Source organism: Ictidomys tridecemlineatus, chromosome 4, assembly GCF_052094955.1.
Source record: "Ictidomys tridecemlineatus isolate mIctTri1 chromosome 4, mIctTri1.hap1, whole genome shotgun sequence".
NCBI classification, from domain to species: Eukaryota; Metazoa; Chordata; class Mammalia; order Rodentia; family Sciuridae; genus Ictidomys; species Ictidomys tridecemlineatus.
The window spans coordinates 116,649,340-116,671,335 of NC_135480.1; the positions used below are offsets into that span (position 1 = coordinate 116,649,340).

Sequence of the window (21,996 nt, forward strand, 5' to 3'; positions counted from 1 at the left end):
CTTTTAAAGGTTCCACCTCCTCCCAATAGCACCAAGCTCGTTACCAAGCCTTTAACACATGAACCTTTGGGAGACACTCATCTGAATTATAGCGTAGGACAACACAGCTCACTTAACAGAGTTCCCATCACTTCTCTGTTCACATCTCCTTGCTTCCTCTGCTTGAGCCACACTTGCCTCAGTGCTATTCCTTAACTAGATAGATTACACTCATGCCTTAGGGTCTTTGCGCTGCTCATTCTAGACATCCTTGCTTCCTTTAAGACTCTGCTCAGGTAAGACCTTCAGAATGAAGCCTACCCAGACTTGCTTGTCTAAAACTTCAGCTCTCTTTCTTAGTATTCTCACTGTTCATATCTCAATATACTTCATTCTCTTTATCCATATCCTAACATACCAAAAATTCATTTATGTATTGTACTTTCTGTTTATTATTAGATTCCCTCTACTAGTATATAAACTTCCCAAGGGCAAGAATTTTGATTTGATACATTCTCAGATGGATTCCAAAGTCAAAGAAAAGTGTTTGACCATGCTGGCTGGGGGCTTACTGCATCTTTGTTAAATGAATGAAGTTAAAGAGCAATGGCCACATCTGAAAAGATAGGAAAAAATAAATGATTCTTCCTTCTCTCACCCAGTCACTCAACACAGCACTTTCGACACCAGTTATGAGGGGTTTATCTATACATAGCAAACAATTTGCCAGACCACAACCGTTGGATATCCTATGATTCAGTCCTATTTCTACACTGTCTACCTTGAGATAGCACCAGATTCCACAAGACTCAGGGATTAATTCCCACAGAACTGTATCCTACATCAGATGCCAATTGCAATTCCCTAGATTGTGAGCTGAGCTTCTGAATAAACAGGGGTTCCCATACCCCCTATTTGGGTTTGATTAGTTACTAGAGTGGCTCACAGAACTCAGCAGAATATTTTAATTGTATTTTCTCACTTATTATAAGGATTATTGCAAAAAAAAACCAGACACATAGCCAAATGGAAGCAATTCATAGGGCAAGGCATATGTGAAGAGATGTGGAAATCCACTCCCTTTCTGGGTAGCCCACCCTCTAAGCACCTTCATATGCTGGAAAGTCCTCTGAACCTTGTCCTTTTGGGGTTTGAAGGAAGCTTCATTAGGTGGCATGATCAATTAAATCATTGACCATTGGTGATCAATTCATCTTGCAGCCCTTCTCTGCTCCCCAGAGGCTGGGGGATTAGGAGTTGAAAACTCCTACTGTCTAATCACATGGTTTTCCTGGAAACAAGCCTTCATCCTGAGGCTGTCCAGGAGGTACCCAACAGTCACCTCATTAGAGCAGAAGATGCTCCTATCACCCAGGAAATTCCAAGGGATTTAGGAGCTCAGTGTCCTATGCTCCTATCACTCAGGAAATTACAAGGGTCTTAGGAGTTCTGTGTCAGGAACCATGAGTCCAAATGATTCCCTTAGCACTCCCATCTCCAAGGGTATTAGGAGCTCTATCTCAGAATATGGTGCAGTAGCCAATATATATTTCTTAATATATCACATTATTACACCAGGTTAATGAATTTCCAAGAACTCCATGAGCAATTACATATATCATTATCCTGAAATTTGAGCACAACCTACAATTAAAAATATCCTTGAAGTCATGAAAAAGAGTTTGATTTTATTGGTCCTGCTATCTAGAATTTATAAATGTAGGGGTTATAGTTCTATCTGGGTGTAAACAATATAGAAGATTTGAGAGAAAATGTATTATATCTTTGATAATGTGTAAAACCCCAAACATAAAAAAATAAGAATAATTATAAATAAAAACCTAAGGTTTCTCACACCCTTGACTCCATTCATAACATGGATATTTAGCAACTTGTGGGGTTATGGGAAGTTGAGACTTCACCAGCACTATCCATCATTTTTCTGACATTTAAATTACACAAACAAAATCTGCAGTGTGATGAGAATACTGCTGCATGGACCAAAAAGCCCTACCATTTTTCTAGACACTGCAATTTGGAGGATGGCAAGAATTTTTCTCCTACCTCTTTCCCATTGCTTTATACCCTGCCAGCTATTTCCCAGCCAATCCCCAGACATAACTGCCTGTGGTTATTGTGTTTCTCAGTTGGATTCTCCATGAGAGGATTCTCTGCTATACTTTTAAAAACCACAAGTCAAACTCCACCTCCTCTGAGAAATCCCAGGGGAGAAAACTAGTGAACTCCTTCTTCTCCTCCTTTTTGCCTTTGTAGAACTGTTTATGCAAAAGAAGGCAGACACAGCACATTGTGCTGTGTTAATGTGTACATAGGATTGTCTCCTGAGTGGAGGACTAGGGAGAGTGGACTGTCTCAGCCACCTACTCTCCTGAGCGCCTGACTGCTGGCAGAAAACAAGTGCACAATGAATATATTGCATGATGAACTTGCAGAGTCATTGCTTATGGACTTGCTCACAGAAGTAGCTTCTACCTAAACCAAGTTTGGCATTTATAATGGTTCATGAAAAGATCCTAATCAGTGAGCTAGATCACAGAGATTAACAGTTTAATTTTTAAAATATTGTTGTCAGGAATAGAGCAGCAAAGAGATCAGGCCAGTAATCAGCTGAGTAGGGGAAACAATTATCATTCTGAATCCCCAAAAGTCAGATCTTATTCACCAAGTCCCCCAAGGACTCTGGAGGAGTCTGCAACAGTAAGAATCAGAGAGCATATGCTCCAAAATATAGTGACACCAGCATGTCCAGACCATAAGGAAAATATCCCAGAAATGCAGGTGGTTCACATCTCCAGGTCTTATGCTCTAGTATTGTCAGGGTTTATTGCAGGGGTCATAACAGACTTCAAAGAAACTGAGAAATCAGTATGGGAAGGCTGAGGAAGTAACTATCAGATATGCCTTCTGCAATAGTTACTTCTAAGGAAAGAAGTAACTGCTTCCTAAGTTTGGAACCCTGAGACATTGACCTGTTAAAAGTAGAATTTATGCTTTGGTTCCCAGGTTACTCCCAAATGGGATTACAGAGAAAAGGAAAAACCAAACACCCTGCTTCCTTTTTTATCAGTTCCACTGCACCTGTGTCTGCTCTGGTATCCTCACTTGGAGCATTTGGCATTGGATATTCTGAATGTTCTGCAAAAGAATTTCCTTTGAGAATTTTCCTAAGAGAAACCCCTAAAGACCTAAGTCGAGGAAATGGTTCAAATTGTCTTAGCATCCTTGACTGATCTCAAAAACTCTACTGCCATAATTGTGGTTAAGTCTACACTGTTGTTTACAACCTTCTATTTTTTAGATACTGCCTTTTAGTTTACTTTTAGATATTAGCCTATAGGAACCTTATCTAAGCTGTCACTCTCACTCCTGATTACCCCCAAGCTAATAGACAAAATCTAAGTGTGCCCTAAAGACAGTTGCTGGAGCAGTTTGTCTAATAACAATCACATGCTCAATGAGAGAGGCAGTCCAACTGAATAGCAATGTAGTCATGGTGCAAGATTTCTTGAATATGTTTTATTCTACACACGCCATTACATTTCAGACAACAACCCTACTACTATACCTAGTAGTACTATTATCAAGTATGTTCTTATTGTTAGTCATTCTTCAAAAGTATTAATCTAAGAGCACCTGGAAAAGATGAAGAAGTTGGTTACCTGGTTTTACAAGTTCTGGATAGACCAAATTTCCACTGAAATAAATAAGCTGAAAACCAGAAGCTTCTCACAGACTTAAACCAGAGCAGGTCAGGGGTGTAGGCTGATGATACAAGAAGAGAAGGCCATCCTTTCACTAGCTGGAAGAAGACAGCTAGCATAAGTTAGAGGGGTTGCTAAGATACTGCACTGACCATTTAAAATCACAGAGCAGTAGTTTCCAACCTAGAATGATTTTGTCCCCCAGGGGACATTTGGCTATGTCAAGAGACATTTTTGAGTCTCATAACTCAAGAGGTGCTACTAGCATCTGGTAGGCAGAAGCCAGGGATGCTGCTAAAAATTCTACAACCCATGTGACAACCCAACAACAAAGTATCCTGCCTAAAATGTCACGTGTACACAGTTAAGGCACCATTCCACAGAAACATTAGGAAATCAAGTTCAAGAAGCTAACACAAAACCATAACAATTAGAAACAAACATTCCTGAAAGATAGAAACAGGTTTGTTTATGAGCCAAATAGTGAATATACCCTAAAAAAAAAACCAGAAAAATTAGAAACAAATGATGTAAGGTGTGGGCTAGAGTTTCAAATGCACTTCCAGGGAAAAAGGAACCACCTTTATACCAATTTCCACAAGCCAAAAATTCAAGCAGGAAATTTAAGGGGGTATGTTAAAAATATTTCATTTACTCCAGGGGTAGGCCAGGGCTTTGGGATTTTGCCTAGGAGGGTTGAAAAAAGCCAGTTTCTCTAGTATTGGAAACTGTAGCTTTCTCAGGGCTGTCCATGAGTCCTAGCTTAACTTTACAGTGTGGGTGGTATAACGTCAAACCAGAAAAGGTCGACATATGGAGTAAAACATTGGCTCACACGCCTACTTATCTCGGTCAGCCCAGCAACACTGTGTCAGGCTGGGTCCTCTGAGAACCAGACATCAAGACAAGTTTAAATGTGCAAGACATTTGTCAGGGGAAGCAACTGTGAGAGAAAATGAAGAAGGAGCCAGGAGGGCCAGCAGACAGACGGCTGTGCCAGCCTGGTCCATGTTGAAGGTGAGAAGGCAGGCGGGAAAGGGTGGGCGGAAGCAGACAACACAGTGCAGTTCCCAGGGACGTTGAGAGAGCTGCTTGCGAGCCTTCAGGTCAAAGTCACCCGTCAGAGGGGACCATGTCTCCCCAAAGTGTCCCTGATGTGGTATCTTTACCTCATTCAGTCATGGACTGAGAAACACAGGCTCAAAGAGAGCAGAGGAATAGACTTCAGAGAGCTGCCATTGAGGTTCTCAGTCAACCACACTTCCTACAGCCAAATATCTGACAGCCCCACTCTCAGGGCCACCACCAATTCTGGGCTGCACCTGAGTCCTCTCAGGACAACGAGGCTCAGGAAAAAGCAGCTGGTTTCAAATTTTCCTGTTTTGACTCTTTTTGTATGTATCACTATTAATATGTTTTCATAATATTTCTTTGAAAGAATTCTAACCCTGCCTCAGCTGGACTTCTTCCCGGGGGAACAAACACTTCCAGCCTACACCAGGAAAGCAAGAATCTCAGTGTCTCCGGGCTAGCTGGTACCAGGGACAGAGCCAGGACAAAGGGAGAAAAGGGTGGGAATGTGGAAGGAAGACTCGTGAACAGTTGGAACGGATGGTCCCTTTCCTTAGTTTTTTCTTCTTGCCAAGGCTGTTTTACATTTATTTCCCTTCAATGGTCTTTTCTTCTTTTTCTTCTTCTTCTTCTTCTTTTTCTGATAAATAAGGGACTATTCTGGATGCTGGTCTGTGTCCACTGATGTGTTACCCATTTTTACCACAAAGGTAGTATTGTTGAAGAACATTACAGCTGCTCCAAGATGGGGGTCTGCCATAGCAACTGTATTGTACCAATATCCAGAGTGATTTGTGACCAAGGACACATCATCGTGCTCAGTCCCAGAGGGAAGCACTCAGAGCTGAGCCATTAGGAGCATCTTGCCAAGGATGATTTGACATTTCTGTCTATACTGTAGTCCGAAACACGTGGCATGATTTAGTGCAGTGGTCTCAAAGTGGTGCTTGTCCCCAGGGCTGCTCTGAGTGTTATATTGATGTGAAAGGAAGAAATGTTAGAATTCCTATTTTTATCTTATACTTTTTCTCATTATATACATGTAGTGGTATACACATATATCATTTACACATAAATAAATACATATTGTATGCACATGCTTACAATGTTTAATTGTAGAAATATAAGAGTTCATAAACAAAAATTTGAGAGACCACTTGTACTACAGTGGGTCTTGGTTTTCTTTGAAGAATGGAAAGTGATGACATAAAGCTAGTGAGAGTGGAACTGCTGTGGTGAGAAAGAGCAGGCGAAGTCTGGGAGAGGGGGCCTAAAGGAGTCTGGATTATATAACAGAAACCACAGCATGGAGCATGGACCAGGGAGTAATTGAGGGGCCTTGTGTTAGGGAAAGGATACTAATTAGAGCTGTGGAAACCTCTGAGAAAAGCCATCAGTGTCAGGGTCCAAATAAGGATGTGATAGCTAGGCAATGAAACTAACCAGGGTCAGAACCCAGGCAAAAAGAGGTATTTTTGGAGCAGGAAGAAGATAACTAAAGGAATCTCCTAAGCCAAACCCAGTAAGTGAATAACTACTGCAGCTCTTTAAAGGGTATCTCTGGCCACAGCCATATGCAGAGAGAGGGCAATCAAGGATGTCCACCTGGGTGAACATTACCCACCAAAAATAAGTAAGGAAGACCCAAGGACCCTTAAGTCCCCTTCTATTTCTGCCATCCTGAGGCTGGAGGAATGTTGTCAAGCAATACTTTCTTCTGCACTATGTAGCCCATGACATCTATGCTTACGATGCTACCAAAAGATAGCCTTCAGAAGGCCCTGTGCTAGCCAAAATGGTTAGCAAGAGGAGCAGGGAATGTAGGGGTGTGTATCTGTATATGTTATGTGTGCATGTATGTGCATGGGTGGTATGTATATGTGTAAGGCTGTGGAACAGGAAGGCTATACATGAGTGGTATGTGTATGTATATGGATGTGCAGGTTAATGTGTGTGTATTTGTGGGTGGGTGATGTATGTATATGTGTTTATATGGGAGGACGTATGTATGGCTGATAAGTGCACAAGTGTAGAGGGAGGGTGGGGTGTGTCTGTATGAATGTGTGTGTCTATGAGTAGGTGGTGTGCATGAGTGTGAATGTCTATATGGAGGGATGAATGGTTGGTTTGTGTACAGGTGTAGATGAGGGTTGGTGTAGATAGGTAAGTGGATGGGGGTGGTGTATAAATGATGTGCATGTGTGTGTATGAGTAGGTGCTAGGTGTATGTATGTATGAGTAGATGGTGTATGGATGGATGATGTTCTTGTGTGTGAGTGGATGATGTATGTGTACCTGGGTGGTATGTGTATGTGTGTGGATGGGTGAACGCTGTTTGTGTGGGTGTGTACATGCATGTGTGTGGATGACTGGTGGGTTCTGTAATATGGATCTGTGAGTGGGTGGTGTGTGTATAGATATGTGGGTGATGTATATATGGGTGTGTATATATTTGTGTGATGTGGATAGGTGCATGGGTGGGGTTTACATATGTGTATGTACTACGTGTATCCATGTATATGTGTAGTTGGGTGATGGTATGTGTGTATATGAGTATATTATAGCTGGGTGGATAGTTTGTGTATGTGCATATATATTGTGTGTATGAGTGTGGGGTTGTGGAAATGTGGGTGATTTGTGTGTGTGGCTATATGGGTGATATGTGTATGGGTATATATGTGTGGGTATGTGGTTGGTGGTGTGTATGTATATGTATACTGTGTGTATGGAGGTGTGTGAGTGAATTGGCTGGGTGGGAAAAGTGTATATATGTACTATGTATATAGGGAGGTGTGTGTGTCTGAGTGGTGGGGTGTGTGTATGTGTACTGTATGTATTTTTGCGTGTATGAACATATAAGAGGTGGTGGTGGTGGGGTGTGTGTGTATGTATGTATAGCCAGGTTGATGGTCTTCAAGGATGGAAGGTGGGAAGCTATTGAACACACCCAGGGAATCTGTGCTCAACCTTCAGGATTTTTATGTTATCTGAGTTGCTACAGCTTATGTTTTAATACCTCAAGCATCAGCCTGCTCACAGGGGTGTTTGTCCCTCTGGGTGATGGCTGATAAAACCCACGTGCCACCTCAATACAGGAGAGACTATGCACTGTGTGGGAAACCCCTTAGGGCTCAGGTTTTGTCCTCCAAGATTCTGTCAGCTCTCCTTGCTGACTCATCTGCTGCCATCTTAGTCCCTGCAGCCGTCTTACTTGGTGACCTAGTGCTTTACCTTTATCTTTCTTTATGCAGGTAAACCATCCCTAATCCAAAAATCCAAAGCCTGAAATTCTCCAAAATTCAGAACTTCCTGAGTGCCGATGTGATACTTCAAGTAGAAAATTCCAAACCTGACCTCATGTGACAGGCCTCAGTCAAAATGCAGGTGCACTAAAAATACTGCATAAAATTACCTTCAATCTATTGAGGACTGTATATAAGAAACATAAATGAATTCTAATTAGATTTGGGTTCTATCTCCACAAAATCTCACTATATGTATGCAAATGCCCCCCCCATTTTTTTTTGAATCTGAAATTTGAAACACTTTTGATCCCAAGTCCTTTGAAAAATGAATATTTAACCTGCTTTTTCCTTCTGGACATTCCTAGTTCCTCTTTCTCTTTAACTTTCTTTCTGATTCTAGCCTTTGTTTTCTGGCTTCACACTGACTCTGCCATCACCACCAAATGTTCAGTGAAATACAAAAAGAGCCTTCAAGCAATCTCAAGAAAGTAATTAAGATATTTCTTACATATTAATTTAATTGTGCAAAATAAAGTCCAACCCCAGGTCTAAGTGAGAGATCTCCTGGTGGTGAAGCAAGTCATACAGCCGGCATCTGGGAACAATAACAGAAGGACAAGGTAAATTGAAGGGCTTTCTCTTTACTGAAAAATCTATCATGGCCCTTTTATTCCCAGATGTCAGCACCAAAAAGTAGCAGAAAAAAAAAATAGTCACAAGAATTTAAAATAAAGGAGAGAGAACACGATGCTTTGGCAGGGAAGAAACTGTAATGAATCTTCTCAGATTTCTCCAGCCTCCTCTATCCTCCTTAACCCTCACTCAGTGCTTCTGCTCTTAAACCACAGCATAAAATATGATTTTGTTACGCAAAGCTCTTTTGCTTTCCTGGGCACACAGACTCCATTGGTGTTTCAAGAAGACTAACAGAGTAGAAATGTCAGTGGTTTCTCTGCACTTCTAATCTACAGGCAGATGTGCCTGCTAGACAAAACTGACTTCAATCAGCCATACTCTGTGCTGTCATATGGACTTCCAAAGTAGCATCCACTGTTTCTATAAACTTGACCACACTGACACAACTTCTGCTGTCCCTGGATAAGAGCCAGGGCTGAGGACTTACAGGCTAGGGAGTAAGCCATCCAAAGCCAAAGACAGAGGGGCAACCTTACACCTCTGAGATTCTGCTCATCCAAAGCTAGACCTAGTGACCTTTGTAGAAATTAAAATACAACACAGAACAAATTTACCAATTTCAAGGAGAGCTGCAGTAGTTTACTATCTGACCCTAGACAAAACCTGGTGTGTGAATAAGGTCCAGATACTCAGAAGACTTGGTCTCAAGGGCCCTTTACAGAACTGTACATCAGCTTACCGTCTCTACTCTTTGCCAAGTCTTTTTCTGCTGCTACCAAGAAGTTGAGCTTTTTGAATTAGGGCAGGGTATAAGACAAGTAGGTGACCCCTTTGCCCTCCCAAGAACACCACTGAATCAATGGCTCTCATTCTGGACTCAACCCAGCATAAGCTGGAAGGATGTGTGGGGGCCCAAGAATCTATATGGCTTCCCTACAAAGAAGACTATAATTCCTAGGAATTTACCAGTCACCCCTGTGGGAAGAAACTAACCAAGCCCTTATCTAACATGTGTTCAGAGAAGCCAAAGAGAACCCCATTTTCCCCCAAAGTATCCTTTCTATCAATGCACTACATCTTGAAATTCTATTTTTATTAATGACACCAATCACAGTAGACAGTTGTTATCATCGCAGAACTGACTTTAGGTTCCACACTGGGACTCTTCCTTAATGCATTCCAGGCCCCTGTCATCACAACCCAAGTGGGAGAATCCACACTCTTTGCCAGGGACAAAGTAGCTTAGCTAGAAACACAGCTAGAAACACAGAAACCACTTTCTAGTGCTTTCCAAGCAAACCAAATACTGCTTCACACCTGGGGAAATGAATGCAGGAGTCTCCTCAAATAGACCTCTTGAGTCAAAATGGAAGTTATAGGCACTTTAAGATGTGCTCCACTGCTAATTACAACCATAACCCACCATATATAGAAAGAAAGAAAGTAACAAAAAAAGAAAAGAAAAATACCAGGACAAATATAGCCTAAGAGATGCACGACCTGTCAACCTGGAACTACACAGCACTTCAGAGACAGTATGTATTTTTGTTCTTCTTATCTGGTGACCTTTGGACCACCCTGAGAAGCAGGTAAAGTAATTTTTTCACCCTATTTTATAGAGAGAATTAAGAGTCTTAGAGAAATAAACTGCTTGCCTCAAACCACTGGGTTTATAAGTACAGACTCAAAACCCAAGGCCATGTTGTGGCCTCACTATTGTCCATGTTTCCGCAAGGTGGTCACAGAAGGGGAGTGATTTGCTCTAAAAATGAATAATTTAGACTGGGTGTGGTGGTCCACACCTGTACTCCTAGCAATTAGGGAGTCTGAGGCAGGAGGATTACAAGTTGGAAGACAATCTGGAGGACAATCAAGTGAAACCTTGTCACAAAAATAAAAAGAACTGGAGATGTAGCTCAGTCATAAAGTACACCTGAGATCAATCTGCAGTATAAATTAATTAATGGAAGACAGGAAGAAAGAGTCATCTGGGTCATCAGAAGCAGCCCAATCCTCGTGGATATTATACGGCTAAGCTGGTGACAGCTATTAGTGTTCCTATATTCCCAAGACTGTGGGGGGCCCATCAGGAAAAGATGCAAAATCTTGATAGTCATTTTCATCATCCCTTCTCTTCTGGGCTTCACCCAAAGAGGCATCTATCCCAGTGCCAAGTAAGACTGGGAACTCTTCTCTCCATGGGATAAAGCCAGGGGACTCCCAAGGAAACTCCAGCTTCTCTTGGATCCTGTAGACTGATGGGCTATTTCCATCTGCCATATCCTCTTCTTCCAACATTCTCCTGTCTTTGAAGAGTACAGGAAATTCCTTGGCATTGGGGTATTCATAAGAATCAAGTTGGCTTGTTCAGAGAAGGCAAAGACTTCCTCAGGCCTATAGTTCTAGGAATGGGAATGTCTCCAGGTACTTGGCCTCACCACTGCTATGCTTCAGCAGTCTTACTATACCATCCAATCACATCCTTCTCGTTCTGCATTTGTCTAAAATTACTTGCAGCAATCATTTTGATTGTGCCCATTTCTATGATGTCAACTGTGAAAGTAGTGGTAGTGGTGGTAGGAGTTGGGAGGTCAGGAGACTTATCTCTTTCTGCTCTCTCACTTGTCAGCACATGTCATAGTTGCCATGCACATAAATGTAAAGCATATGCTATTTGACCATGAATCATTAGATTCTCAGTATGAATTTTCTCTTGACTTAGGGCAGAGCCAAGTTCAAATAGATATTTAAAAACAAAGGCATAGTGGCATAGTGAGGATAAAAGTAGGTGCCCATCACAGTGTATAGACCAACAGTTTGACCTGATACATGTCAGGTTGACACATACCTCATATTTGATATTATACTACCCTGAGCATATTCTTCCTCCTAACAAGGAAAAATATATTTCTAGAAGCCTCCCATCTCAGTTACAAAAGTCATTCAAAGTATGAATATGCTGCTGAAAGGAACAAGACTTCTCCCTTGCTTTTTGACTCCAGACAGTAAAGCTGGGGTTTTTACCCACTGAGTTACCCTGTGCACTAAACTGAGAGAGAATCAGAAAGATAAATTAGTGGCCAAGGTTTTAGGTCGATTTTCCAGCAGGTTGTCAGACTAAGAGGCAAAGTTCAGCTCAGCCCTTTGCTATCATGTTGAAATGACCCCATGCAGGTTTTGAGAAGACCTATATTAAAGAATGGGCTCAGCCAGGATGAGACCATATGACTTTAGAGAAGATATTCAGGCACCCTTGGCCTCTATGCCTCATCTGTAAAAGGAAATGAATAGTCTAGACAATTTCCAAGGATGCTCTCAATTCCAAGGACCCCTAAATTAATTATGGTGATTCTAAAATGTTTGCAGGAAGCCATAGATTTCACCCTCTGCTTAGCAGGATCTAGATCATGGGCTTCAGGGGAACTTAACGTTCTAGTATAAATATGATAAGGTTTGTGAAATGGTAGCATTTTGGGTACCCACAAATCATTTGAGGGTTCAACCCAAAGCTTCTTCCAGAATGAAGCAACTGCAGACAGAATTCAGCAAATCATACAACTGGGCTCTTCATCAACTTTTTGATGGATAGAGAAGTTGAGTGATGCAATTTCAAGCTCCTACATTAGACCATGAGAGGACTCCAGTTAAGGGACTGAGATTGTGAGACTTTAGGAAAGGATGGGAATTCCAAAAGCAACCTATTCCTTGTTCCAGGGCAAAATGACACTAAACTGAAAGAGGAGGCTTACACGCAGGAATTCCAGAATCTTCTCAACACTCCCCCAGAGACTGTCAGTGTTTACCATGGGACAACTTCTATTTTCAGTGTTAGTGAGTGAACAATGGGTATACTTTTTGATTTCAGCTTCTGCAGCTTCTGCAATACATCTTTGATTTCCTTTAAGGACTCCCAAGTTCTTTAGTTTCCCTTATTCCAACTGCCACTTCCTAAGATCCAAGACACTACCATATCCCATGTGAACCACTGCAGTGGCCTCTCATCTCACTCCTTTCTGGTTTGTTCACCCCTAACCCATTATGCAAACTGCAACCAGAATGAGATCCCAAAATGTTAACTATGATCCACATCTCCAGCACAGGAATCACCTCAATGGTATTCTATCATTTAAACAATTAAGGCCAAAATAATTAACATAACCTCCAAAATCTGTCTCCATCTTCTGACTCTTCCCAGCCTGCCAGCATCATCATGTACCAAACTCTCTTTATCTGCATTCCAGCTAGATGGGAGAGTGTGCTCTTATATTTCCTGCTTTAGAAACCCTGCATGTCCTGATCACGCTTGCCTTCCTCCTTGCACCTGGATCATTTCTTTCTCATTTCTCATGTCTCCACTCAGTTGCCACTTGCACAAGGAAGTATTCCCTGGCCCCTGAGGCAGGATCCAGCCCTCTTTGTAGGCAATCATAAAACCACACACCTCCCCATCTATGAACGTATTCCAATTGTAATTTCAATAGGTGTTTGTATGATGCATGTCTGTCTTTCCCACTAGACTGCAAACTTCACAGCAGCAGAGACCATAAAAATCTTAGTTCAGAAATTGCATTTCCAGTGCCTAGTAGAGCATTTGTCATATAGTAATCACTCAATAAATAACATGTGAAATAAATGAATGTACTTGGTACTATAGAGCATTCAGAGATGAATAAGGCAAGATCTCTGTTATTTGGAGTCCCACAATTATGACGAACAACTCTCAAGCATACTAGGCTTTGGCAAAGTACAAAAAATGATATAGCCCTTTTTGTATTTCCTCTGATTTGCTGAGCCCCTATCTTTCCATATTGACATCAAAGCATTCAAGTATCAGTTGGCCTTGGGTGAGTCACATGGCATCTCTTGTATTTTCCCATCCCTAAACCAACATTTTACTTCTTAGGAACACTTCTTGTTGGCTCTATGAGCATGACTCTAAATTTCAAATAATTGGGGGACACTTTAACAGACTCCCTGATTAAATGTGCTGAGAATTTGAGTTTGCATTAAACCAATAGCCCACATTAGGGCCCACATCTGTGTTTACAGAACAACTCTCACTCTGAGGCGTGTCTGTTGCAACATGTGATGTGAGATCCCAAACTATGCAGCTCCAGCTCTGAGCTGCTGTACATGTGTTTGGTTGGTAGTTCAGAGCTGGTGTTTATTGACAAGCATGAACTCTGGAATGAATAATCATTCTAAGCATTCACCACACATTTTGATCTCCCATTAGCAAAGCCCGTCCCCATGCCTCTGCAGATGGGTAATCTGTTGGGTGGCGGGCCCCAGGGCCCCAGACACTTTTGAGGATTCAGTGGGATGGAGCAGAAGCATAGAGCAGAATAAGCTGACACTTAGTAATGTGACCTTGGCTGGTGACACATTCATTCATTCACTCATTCATTTACAAATACTTCATGAGGGCTTATTCTCTGCCACTGTGCTAGGCACCAAGGATATATTGGAGAACAAAATGGATGCAGTTCTTGTCTTTATGCATGACGATAGAAGGAGGAAAGAGATAAAAATAAAAAATAGAAAATAACTACTTTGAAATATATATATAAATTCACAGTATTAGGGAGGAAAAGCCTATTCTAAGGACTTGCATAATAAATAAGGAGGTCAATTCTACCTTAAAGCATCAAAAATGTTCTCCTGGAAAAGCAATATTTAAGACAACTTCTGAAGGATGGAAATAATGTTTAGCCATAAAAAAAAAAGACAATCAGAATTTTTAAGCTGGAGTAATCTGACAGAAAAACATGACTTGTTGAAGAAGTGAGATTGTCCAAGAAAAAACAAACAAACAAAAAAACAAAAAACAAAGCCATGAGCTGGAAGGGGTGAAGAGCTCAGGATGAAGCTAGATGGGAAGGAGATCTTGTGGATCTTGTTAAGTATTTTGACTTTTATTCTAAACTCACTGGAAGTCTGTAGAAGAAGGTTTTAAGCAAAGCAAAGATTAGATTGGAATTGGTTGAGTCTCACAGTTTCTTGGTGAGAAACAAAGGAGACCAAAGATAAATTTTCCAGGTGGATCATAAAGCATTAGACTGTTGATATGCTTAGAAGAACCATTAGCAGACTCTCAAGTGTGGCAAAACAGCATTTGTAAATTCCCCAGGAATAAAGGTTTAAGAATGACCATTCAGAGACTATTCCTTCAAGTACCAAATATTCTGGTTTCCTCCAGGTTGGATTTTAGTGGCCAATCCAATTTGTCACTTATCATTTCCCACAAACATGCAAACAGCCTTTCTAATCAATGGCCTGTGTCTTGATGCATTGATTCATCTTAGCCTTTCCAGGGGTCTTTCAGCACAGCATTGCTGCTCATTAAAGGGAATGTGCCTGCATTATAATGATAATGCTCTTACCCAGCACTTACCCAGCACCTTGCTCAGGGGTGTCTCAGAGCATTTGGCAAACATTTAATTTAGTCTAGTGGCTGCAAGGCAGTCCCTAGCCTCTCAGCACCAAGGGGCATAGGTGGGTGAGGGGTATACTGGGAGATGAGTACAAGCTCTGTCTCTAGCACCCACTGGCTCTGGGGTGCACAGTAGAATGGGTGGATATGCAGGGAATTCTTACATTGTTAAGAGGAAGCAATCACAAGTACAGCAGGGTCTAGCACAGGCTTCTGCCATATGTGCCAACAGGGAGAATACCAAGGTTGGAGGCAACAGTTGGGAGTTTGGGAAGGGCAGAGATAGAAGGCAAAAAGAAAAGGGCTTGCTTTTCATAATGATCTGAGGGCTGTGGATGTGATTTAAAGAACAGCTAACCTCTGGCTTGCAAGTGTGTGACTGCATTTATATCTGTGTCTATGTATGTGTACATGCATGTGGGAAAGGGCACGGATCTATGATTATCAGAGGGATAATAAAGATAAGAGGAAGGAATGCATATTTATACCCCTATAAGAAGGCAATGGTTAACTGCATTTGCCTTCAAGTTCATCTCTGGTTTTATATTTTTCTCCTTCATTCTCAGAACTACTTGAATTCTTTAACTGAGCCTTGCAAATACCATTCTAACCCTAACACTTACCCAACTGGAATGAAGGGTGTATCAATCTAGTGACTGCAACTATATCTGGGCCCTTTTACTGTCTTCCTCATCAAGGCAAAGGCAACCAAGGCTTTAGAGATAAGGAACAAATTCTAAATTTTGTTCTCCTACCCACAGAAGGGAAAAGTGTCCTCAGGGCCAGGAGTAGGAGAGCAGAGCAGAGCTGCCCCAAGATGATTTCAGCCTGCCCAAACTCCATATCTGGAAGGTGCCAGTCAAGATCCAGAGGTGCTAACATCCACTGCTACTGACAGCCTGACTTGTCAGCAGCCAGGGGCCATCTGTGGGCTGACACTTGAGTTCACTGACAGGAAGAGAGGTTTGCTTCCATCTCTCCTCTTCCCAGCCTCAGGCAGCTGCAGGCGGATGGCAGCCATCCATCTGCAGACAGGGCTGCAGACTGATGGCCCCCCTAACCAGTAAGCCAGGTCAGGAAAGCCATAGCCCATAAGCTGCAGACTATCACAGGCACATGAAGCTGGGAAGAGGCTTCTAAAATCTCAACTGTCCAAGGCTGATGTACAAGTCCATATACTCAACACCCCACCAAAAATACCGCAAAGCACTGTTTTAGGAGACCAAAGTTCTATGTCTGCTGCCACAGTTTTCCCCGCAGAACAATCAAAATTCAAAAATCTCAAAGTCTGCATGTGCATTTCATTAGAAGTCAAAAAGAAGGAAAAAGGTAAATAATTTTTGTTTGATTTATGATTTTGAAGCAGAATATCTTAATTAATTCATTTTGTTTAGCCAGAACCTGTTTCAAGTCTTAAAGAATAAACAGATGGATAAGACTGAATTTTGCTAATTTTCACTACTATGATGGAGACATAAATGAGTCAGGATGATTCTACCTGTTCTTCCTCTTTTAACAATGAGGAATGTTCTGTTCTGAGCTTCTGCTTATGAGCCTTCTTCTCTCTTGTCCTATTAGGAGGAGACCAACATGATTTTTTTTTTTATGATAAAAATGCATGAGTGTTCACCTTTTTACTATCTAACCTAGGTTTTTGGCTATGGTTGGAAATACGAAGTGCAAATAATTGGAACCCCACTCTATAGATAGGCAAACTGAGAGTCAGAGAATGTCTTGATCCAACCAAATGAATCTCAAAGTGCTGCTAATCAGAGTCTCACTTCTTGGCTTTCAACCTACTCAAAGGCTTGGGTGGAGGCCTTGCTCATGGGAAATGCCTGACAGATCTCTGTCCCATGTGGGGGACCCAGGCCCAAGGCTGCTAGACAACAAGCACATTAAGGTGGTGCCTGCTTAAGGAACCTCCTTCTGTAATGTTCTAGGCTGCAGGAATGTGGCAGAGAATGAGAGAAAGCCCAAAGGCAGACAGGACTGAAGTAACACAGGAGAATCTTAAGACAGTCAGCATCTCGGATTAATCTCAGGTTGAGTAATGCTGCCCAGCTTCAGGCTACTGAAAAAGCCCTTGACACCTGTCTCTGTCTCTATGTCTGCTGTTGCCACTGGGCCAGTGCTGAATGCCAACAGGATGTGGTCTGACCTTATTAACATGTCAATCATTATAAGAGATGAGGGCCACAGGACAGCCTGGGGAGATGGGCATGAATCTATGATTGGCAAAAGGAAGCTGAAGTCTTATTCAAAATCACATGCCTGGTCCTTGTTCCTATCCCTTTGTCAGTACATCTAGGGCTTAGATTCTCCCGTTTGAACCCTCCTGTACAGCATTCTTACAGGTTTCTCTACACTATACTGGTTAGGGTGCAAGAAGTGGGAAAGGAATTCCTGAAAACTTGGTTATAAAGCCCTCCCTCCAGATCTCACCCCCTAAAGCCCTAGATCCAAGGGCTCTTTCCAAAGGAAGGAAGATGTAGGAAAGTGTATACTGGGGAAGGAAGAATCCTAAACCTAAGGGGATCTTTAATCCAATCTCAGGACTTTCTTTACACTAAATAAGCCTGTTTAAGAACCAGTATGTAAGATTCAGGGAGACCAGGCTGGGAATCTGGGCTCACAGATCTGTGTTGGAGGATCCTGCTCAATTCAGACAGGGCAGCTGGGGAACTCCTCACATCACCTTCCCTGCTCTGAACACAGGACACAAGCTCAGACCTAGGCAGGATGGGCTGAGAAGAAGGGAACATGAGGCAAAGGTCTGAACTGGAGAAAAGCAGCCTTCAGAGTCATAAGTCTAATCCTTCTACCAGCCAGCTCGTCCCCTGACCAGTCCTTGTCCCCTGTTGTGTTTCCAGAGCTGAGCCTTATTTGCTTAACATAGCAACACAACTTTCACCCTTCCCCATCCATCCTACCCCATGATCATGGTGCCATTTTTCAGAACTAAAGGGAGAAAAAACGAAAACAGAAAAAAAAAAAAAAAACAGGGAGAGGAGAAAATGGATCCCAACTCAAATGCTTCAAGCCATGAACGCAGGTTTTAAACTACAGACAAAGTAGTATAGAAGGCATAAAAGGAAGGGATGTTTGTTATTTATAAATGCTTTGTGCCTAAGACAGAGGAACTTTGCATTTTAATCAGACCCCCTCCCTCCGAGTGATTCTGATGCAAATGTCCAGTAACATTCACTTTGTGCTTCTCCATCCTCCCCCTTTCCACAAAGCTCTTAAACTAAAGTCCACAAAGGGTCCCAAGACAGGCCCTTATTTCTCTTCCTACCTGGGATAAGCTCACCCCCACCCTGGGTGCCTAGAGACTGTGTCCCAAGCATTACAATTAAAGTGTCAACCGTGACCCTGTGCCCTGTCTTAGGTGTGGGCTCAACACAGTGTCCACTTACAACTGTCTTCCCATCCTAGAGATTCTGCCTAGAAAAGTAATTCGACTCCATCATTCTCTCCCTGGAAGGTATCTGGCGACAACAGCATTAACCTTAAAATTATTCTGGGGTAGAAACGTGTTTTACCAAGAAATAAAAGACTGCAGAATGAACGGTGTAGAAGTCCAAATGGGTCAGGGCTTTATTATTACATTACCCTCTGTCTTTAGATGCAAGGAAAGTAAAAGGCTAACAGGCTGCTATTAACCCCATGGGGAAACACAGGAGGGGGATGGACCTGAAGACATACTTAAGGAAGTAAAAGTGACAAAGGAGAAGTCACAAGGAAACCCTGGCAGAGCCTCAGAACTTTGGCTGCAGCTGGGTTCGGTTCCGCAGGATTCCTTCTGTGTATGTCATTTTCCTTCACTCCACTTACACCTTCTGACGCCAACTTTTCCTCCTTGCACTATCTCACTATCTAGGTTCCTAGCACAATTGGCATAAAGGGCAGCATTCAGAGAAGGCAGCAGACCAAGAGCAAAGTAGGACCCCAGACTGACATCTGTGAGAGACTGGGAGACTGCTTGCTTATCATCCTCAACCCCATGCTCAGGGACTCAGGAGGCGGAGGTTCACTCCCCTTTCAGCAGCTGCTTTGGGTATGAATGCTTCTCCTGCAGGCAAGCTCTGCCTGCTCCGACCAATGCAGAGGAGCTGTGTTTTAGGGTGTCAGGGGGCCCCTAGAGGGAGGTTTCACCCTCGTTCCTGACTCCTTCAGAGTGCACTGCAATGCAGCCTCAGACGACAGGGTCTCATTCCCCTCCCCTATTGGAAGTGTAATGTTCTGGGTTTTGCCATGAGGGGCGCATATACACTGCTAGGATTCCCCTGGGGCCCGGAGGTCTTGATCTTTGCTCCAGCACAGAGGAAGGAGGGGAATCAACCAGGAGCGAGGAGGACCCCAGGAACTGTCATACAGGAAAGTTTGTCTTCTCATAGTGGTCCCAGAGCACCTACCTGGCTCCCTCTACCAGGCTCCTGCAGGTACTGAGTGCTGAGGGCTTGCCTTCCCCATCAGCCCAGCCCCCTGCAGGTCCTGGCTCTAACCCCCTACCACAGTGCTGGAATTGGGAATAAGAAAAACACCACTCCCAACTGGAAACTTATCACCTTAAAGCAAATATCCAGAAATAGGGTTATTCAGAGCCCACTTCTTTTGTAAAAGTACAAACCAAAAATTTAAAAATTTAGTTGGGAAAATATTTTAAAATTTAAAAAAAAAATTAAAACTTTTTAAATGACAAAACTGGGTTTCTTTATTAAATTTGGTCCACTTTTCTTTCTCCCCAATAAACTTCCATTATTTCCTAATCTCACTTTTTGTAGCTTAGAAGTACTTAGGGAATTATGTTTTTAAAAACAAATGAAAAAACCTTTCCAAGGGGTTCTGAATATAATAATGTAAAATGTCTATTACTTATGGAATCAGATGCAAGATTTCAGAATCTTAGCATTCATATCTATGTATATATGTATGGGAATTTAGGTCTAAGCTAATGCTTTGCCCAATATATCTATCTTGATTTGCAGGGAAAAAAAAGAAAAGGGAAGAAAGAAAGAAATCCTGCCTGGGCTGGGGTTTAGTATGGAAACTCCACCAACCCTTTGATGCTGCCTAAAATCGTGGCAAGCATAACCTAGCCCCTTCAGCATTGTTTGAAAGACGCCTGCGGGCATTCAGTTGTCTGCCTGCAAAGGACTCTTTTGCAATTACCAAATCTATTAAGACATGTTGGATTTTGCAAGGCTTCTACCAAGCTTATTTCGATGGGATTACAGTGTTACCTGTATCACTGCAGATTTGTTTTCCCTAAACAAGTAACTGCTGTGTGAGGTAGCATCACATTTAAATCATTAGATAAGGTAGAGAAGATGCTGAGGGGTATCTGGTGAATCCAGATTCCCAGACCAATCTTCCCTCAGTTTGCACATTGCAAATTCTATCAAGGGTAATTCACATTTCTGATATGAAGAGTAGGAAGGAGAAACTGAGAGGATTCTGAATTTTAAAGGCACAATCTGCCCATTTGGTGGAAGGATAAAGAAAGGATGACAGGAGGGTGAAAGACTGCTCAGACAAGAAATGCAAATATAGCAAATTCATGAGTGAAGGAGAAAGGATGGGGAGAGGAAAGAGCTGAAGTCAGAGTACAAGGGAGAAGGTTTCAAAAGGAGGGGGAGTAGGAAAGAGGGGAGATCATAAGGAAGAGAGAGAAAACATACAGAAAGAAGGAGATGCAGAGATCTATACGGATTCGGAAACAGAGAGGGAATGAATAGGTTAGAGAGAGAGATAAGAGTACCCCGTCCCTCCTTGCAGGTCCCAACAGAGGTACAAGAAGGATTTGTGCCTAGGAGTTTAAACCCCTCTCTTCTTACCCCCAGAACACAACTGGTTAATGCCAGTGGGTACCTTTCACAGAAACAGCAGTACCTCACAGCACAGTGCGGATCTCGAACCCAGCTCACCAATTCCCCGGAATAGAGAGCAAATCCCGTGCTGCGAGCATCTGCGTGCGTGTGAGCCATTGAGTGAGCGAATGTGTATGTGTGTGTGTTTGTGTGTGCGTGTGTGTGCACAGCAAGCCTACCTAGTTTGCTCACATGCCTCTCACACTCCCTCTCTTCCTCCCTTCCTCCTTGCCTCTCCCTCTTCCTCCTTCCTCTTCTGCCCTTGCATTGCACAATCACCCCAGAAAGAGAAAACACCCTTCTCGGGTACCTGGGATGAAGAGCAGGGCAGTTGTGGCAGAGAAGACGATCCAGTAGGCGGGATGGTACATCTCGACGCTGTAGTGCTCTGGGCTGTCGGGCTTGCTCCTGCTTCTGCTGCTGCTACTGCTGCTGCCTTCCTCTGTGCTGAATTCTGAGCAGGTTTAAATCCAATGTTTGCAAAGGGAGGGAGAGAGCAGAAGAGAGAGAGCGCGCGAGAGATGGGAGCAGGCAGGCAGCGTCTCTGGTATTTTTTTTTTTTCTTGCACATACACACAACTGGTAAGAATCATCAGCACCAATCTGCACAGGGCTCAAAGCAGACCTCCTCCAAGGCACGCATTGGCTCCACTCTCCTGAGCGACACTAGGAGACTTTCCTCTTTGGAAGGCTGGACTCCAAAGGGAGTTGAAGCCTGCCCCCTGCTCACACCCTCCCCAGGACCACAGCAGTGCGCACTGGCATCCTGTGAGTATGCCCATGTGGGGCTTGCGTGGGCACACACTCACTCCTTGGTGGGCAGTGGGAGGGGTTTGGCGCTGTCTGTTTAGACTCCAGCAGGGCTCAGGACATAACCAAGAAAGAAAGGTAATGGCCACGACAATTCCTTATCATTATTCCTTCTTCCTGGTGTCCAGGCAGGATGCTGCAAGATCTGCAACCCACGGGAAGTACTCAGGCATTTAAATCTGCACCCCAGTCCCCAATCTGCCTTTAAGAGCACTTGGAAGAAATCT

At 42.8% G+C, this 21,996-nt stretch overlaps 1 protein-coding gene across 1 annotated transcript in view; it reads right to left on the reverse strand.

The window, feature by feature from the left end:
- Positions 1-21,698, reverse strand: part of Opcml (opioid binding protein/cell adhesion molecule like) — a 1,131,302-nt gene extending 1,109,604 nt beyond the window's left edge. Inside the window, exon 1 of the mRNA XM_078047345.1 lies at positions 21,270-21,698. Coding sequence (XP_077903471.1) covers positions 21,270-21,330 — 61 coding nt within the window. The 5' untranslated portion in view covers positions 21,331-21,698. The remainder of the gene's footprint in view (positions 1-21,269) is intronic.
- Between the last annotated feature and the right edge of the window lie 298 nt (positions 21,699-21,996).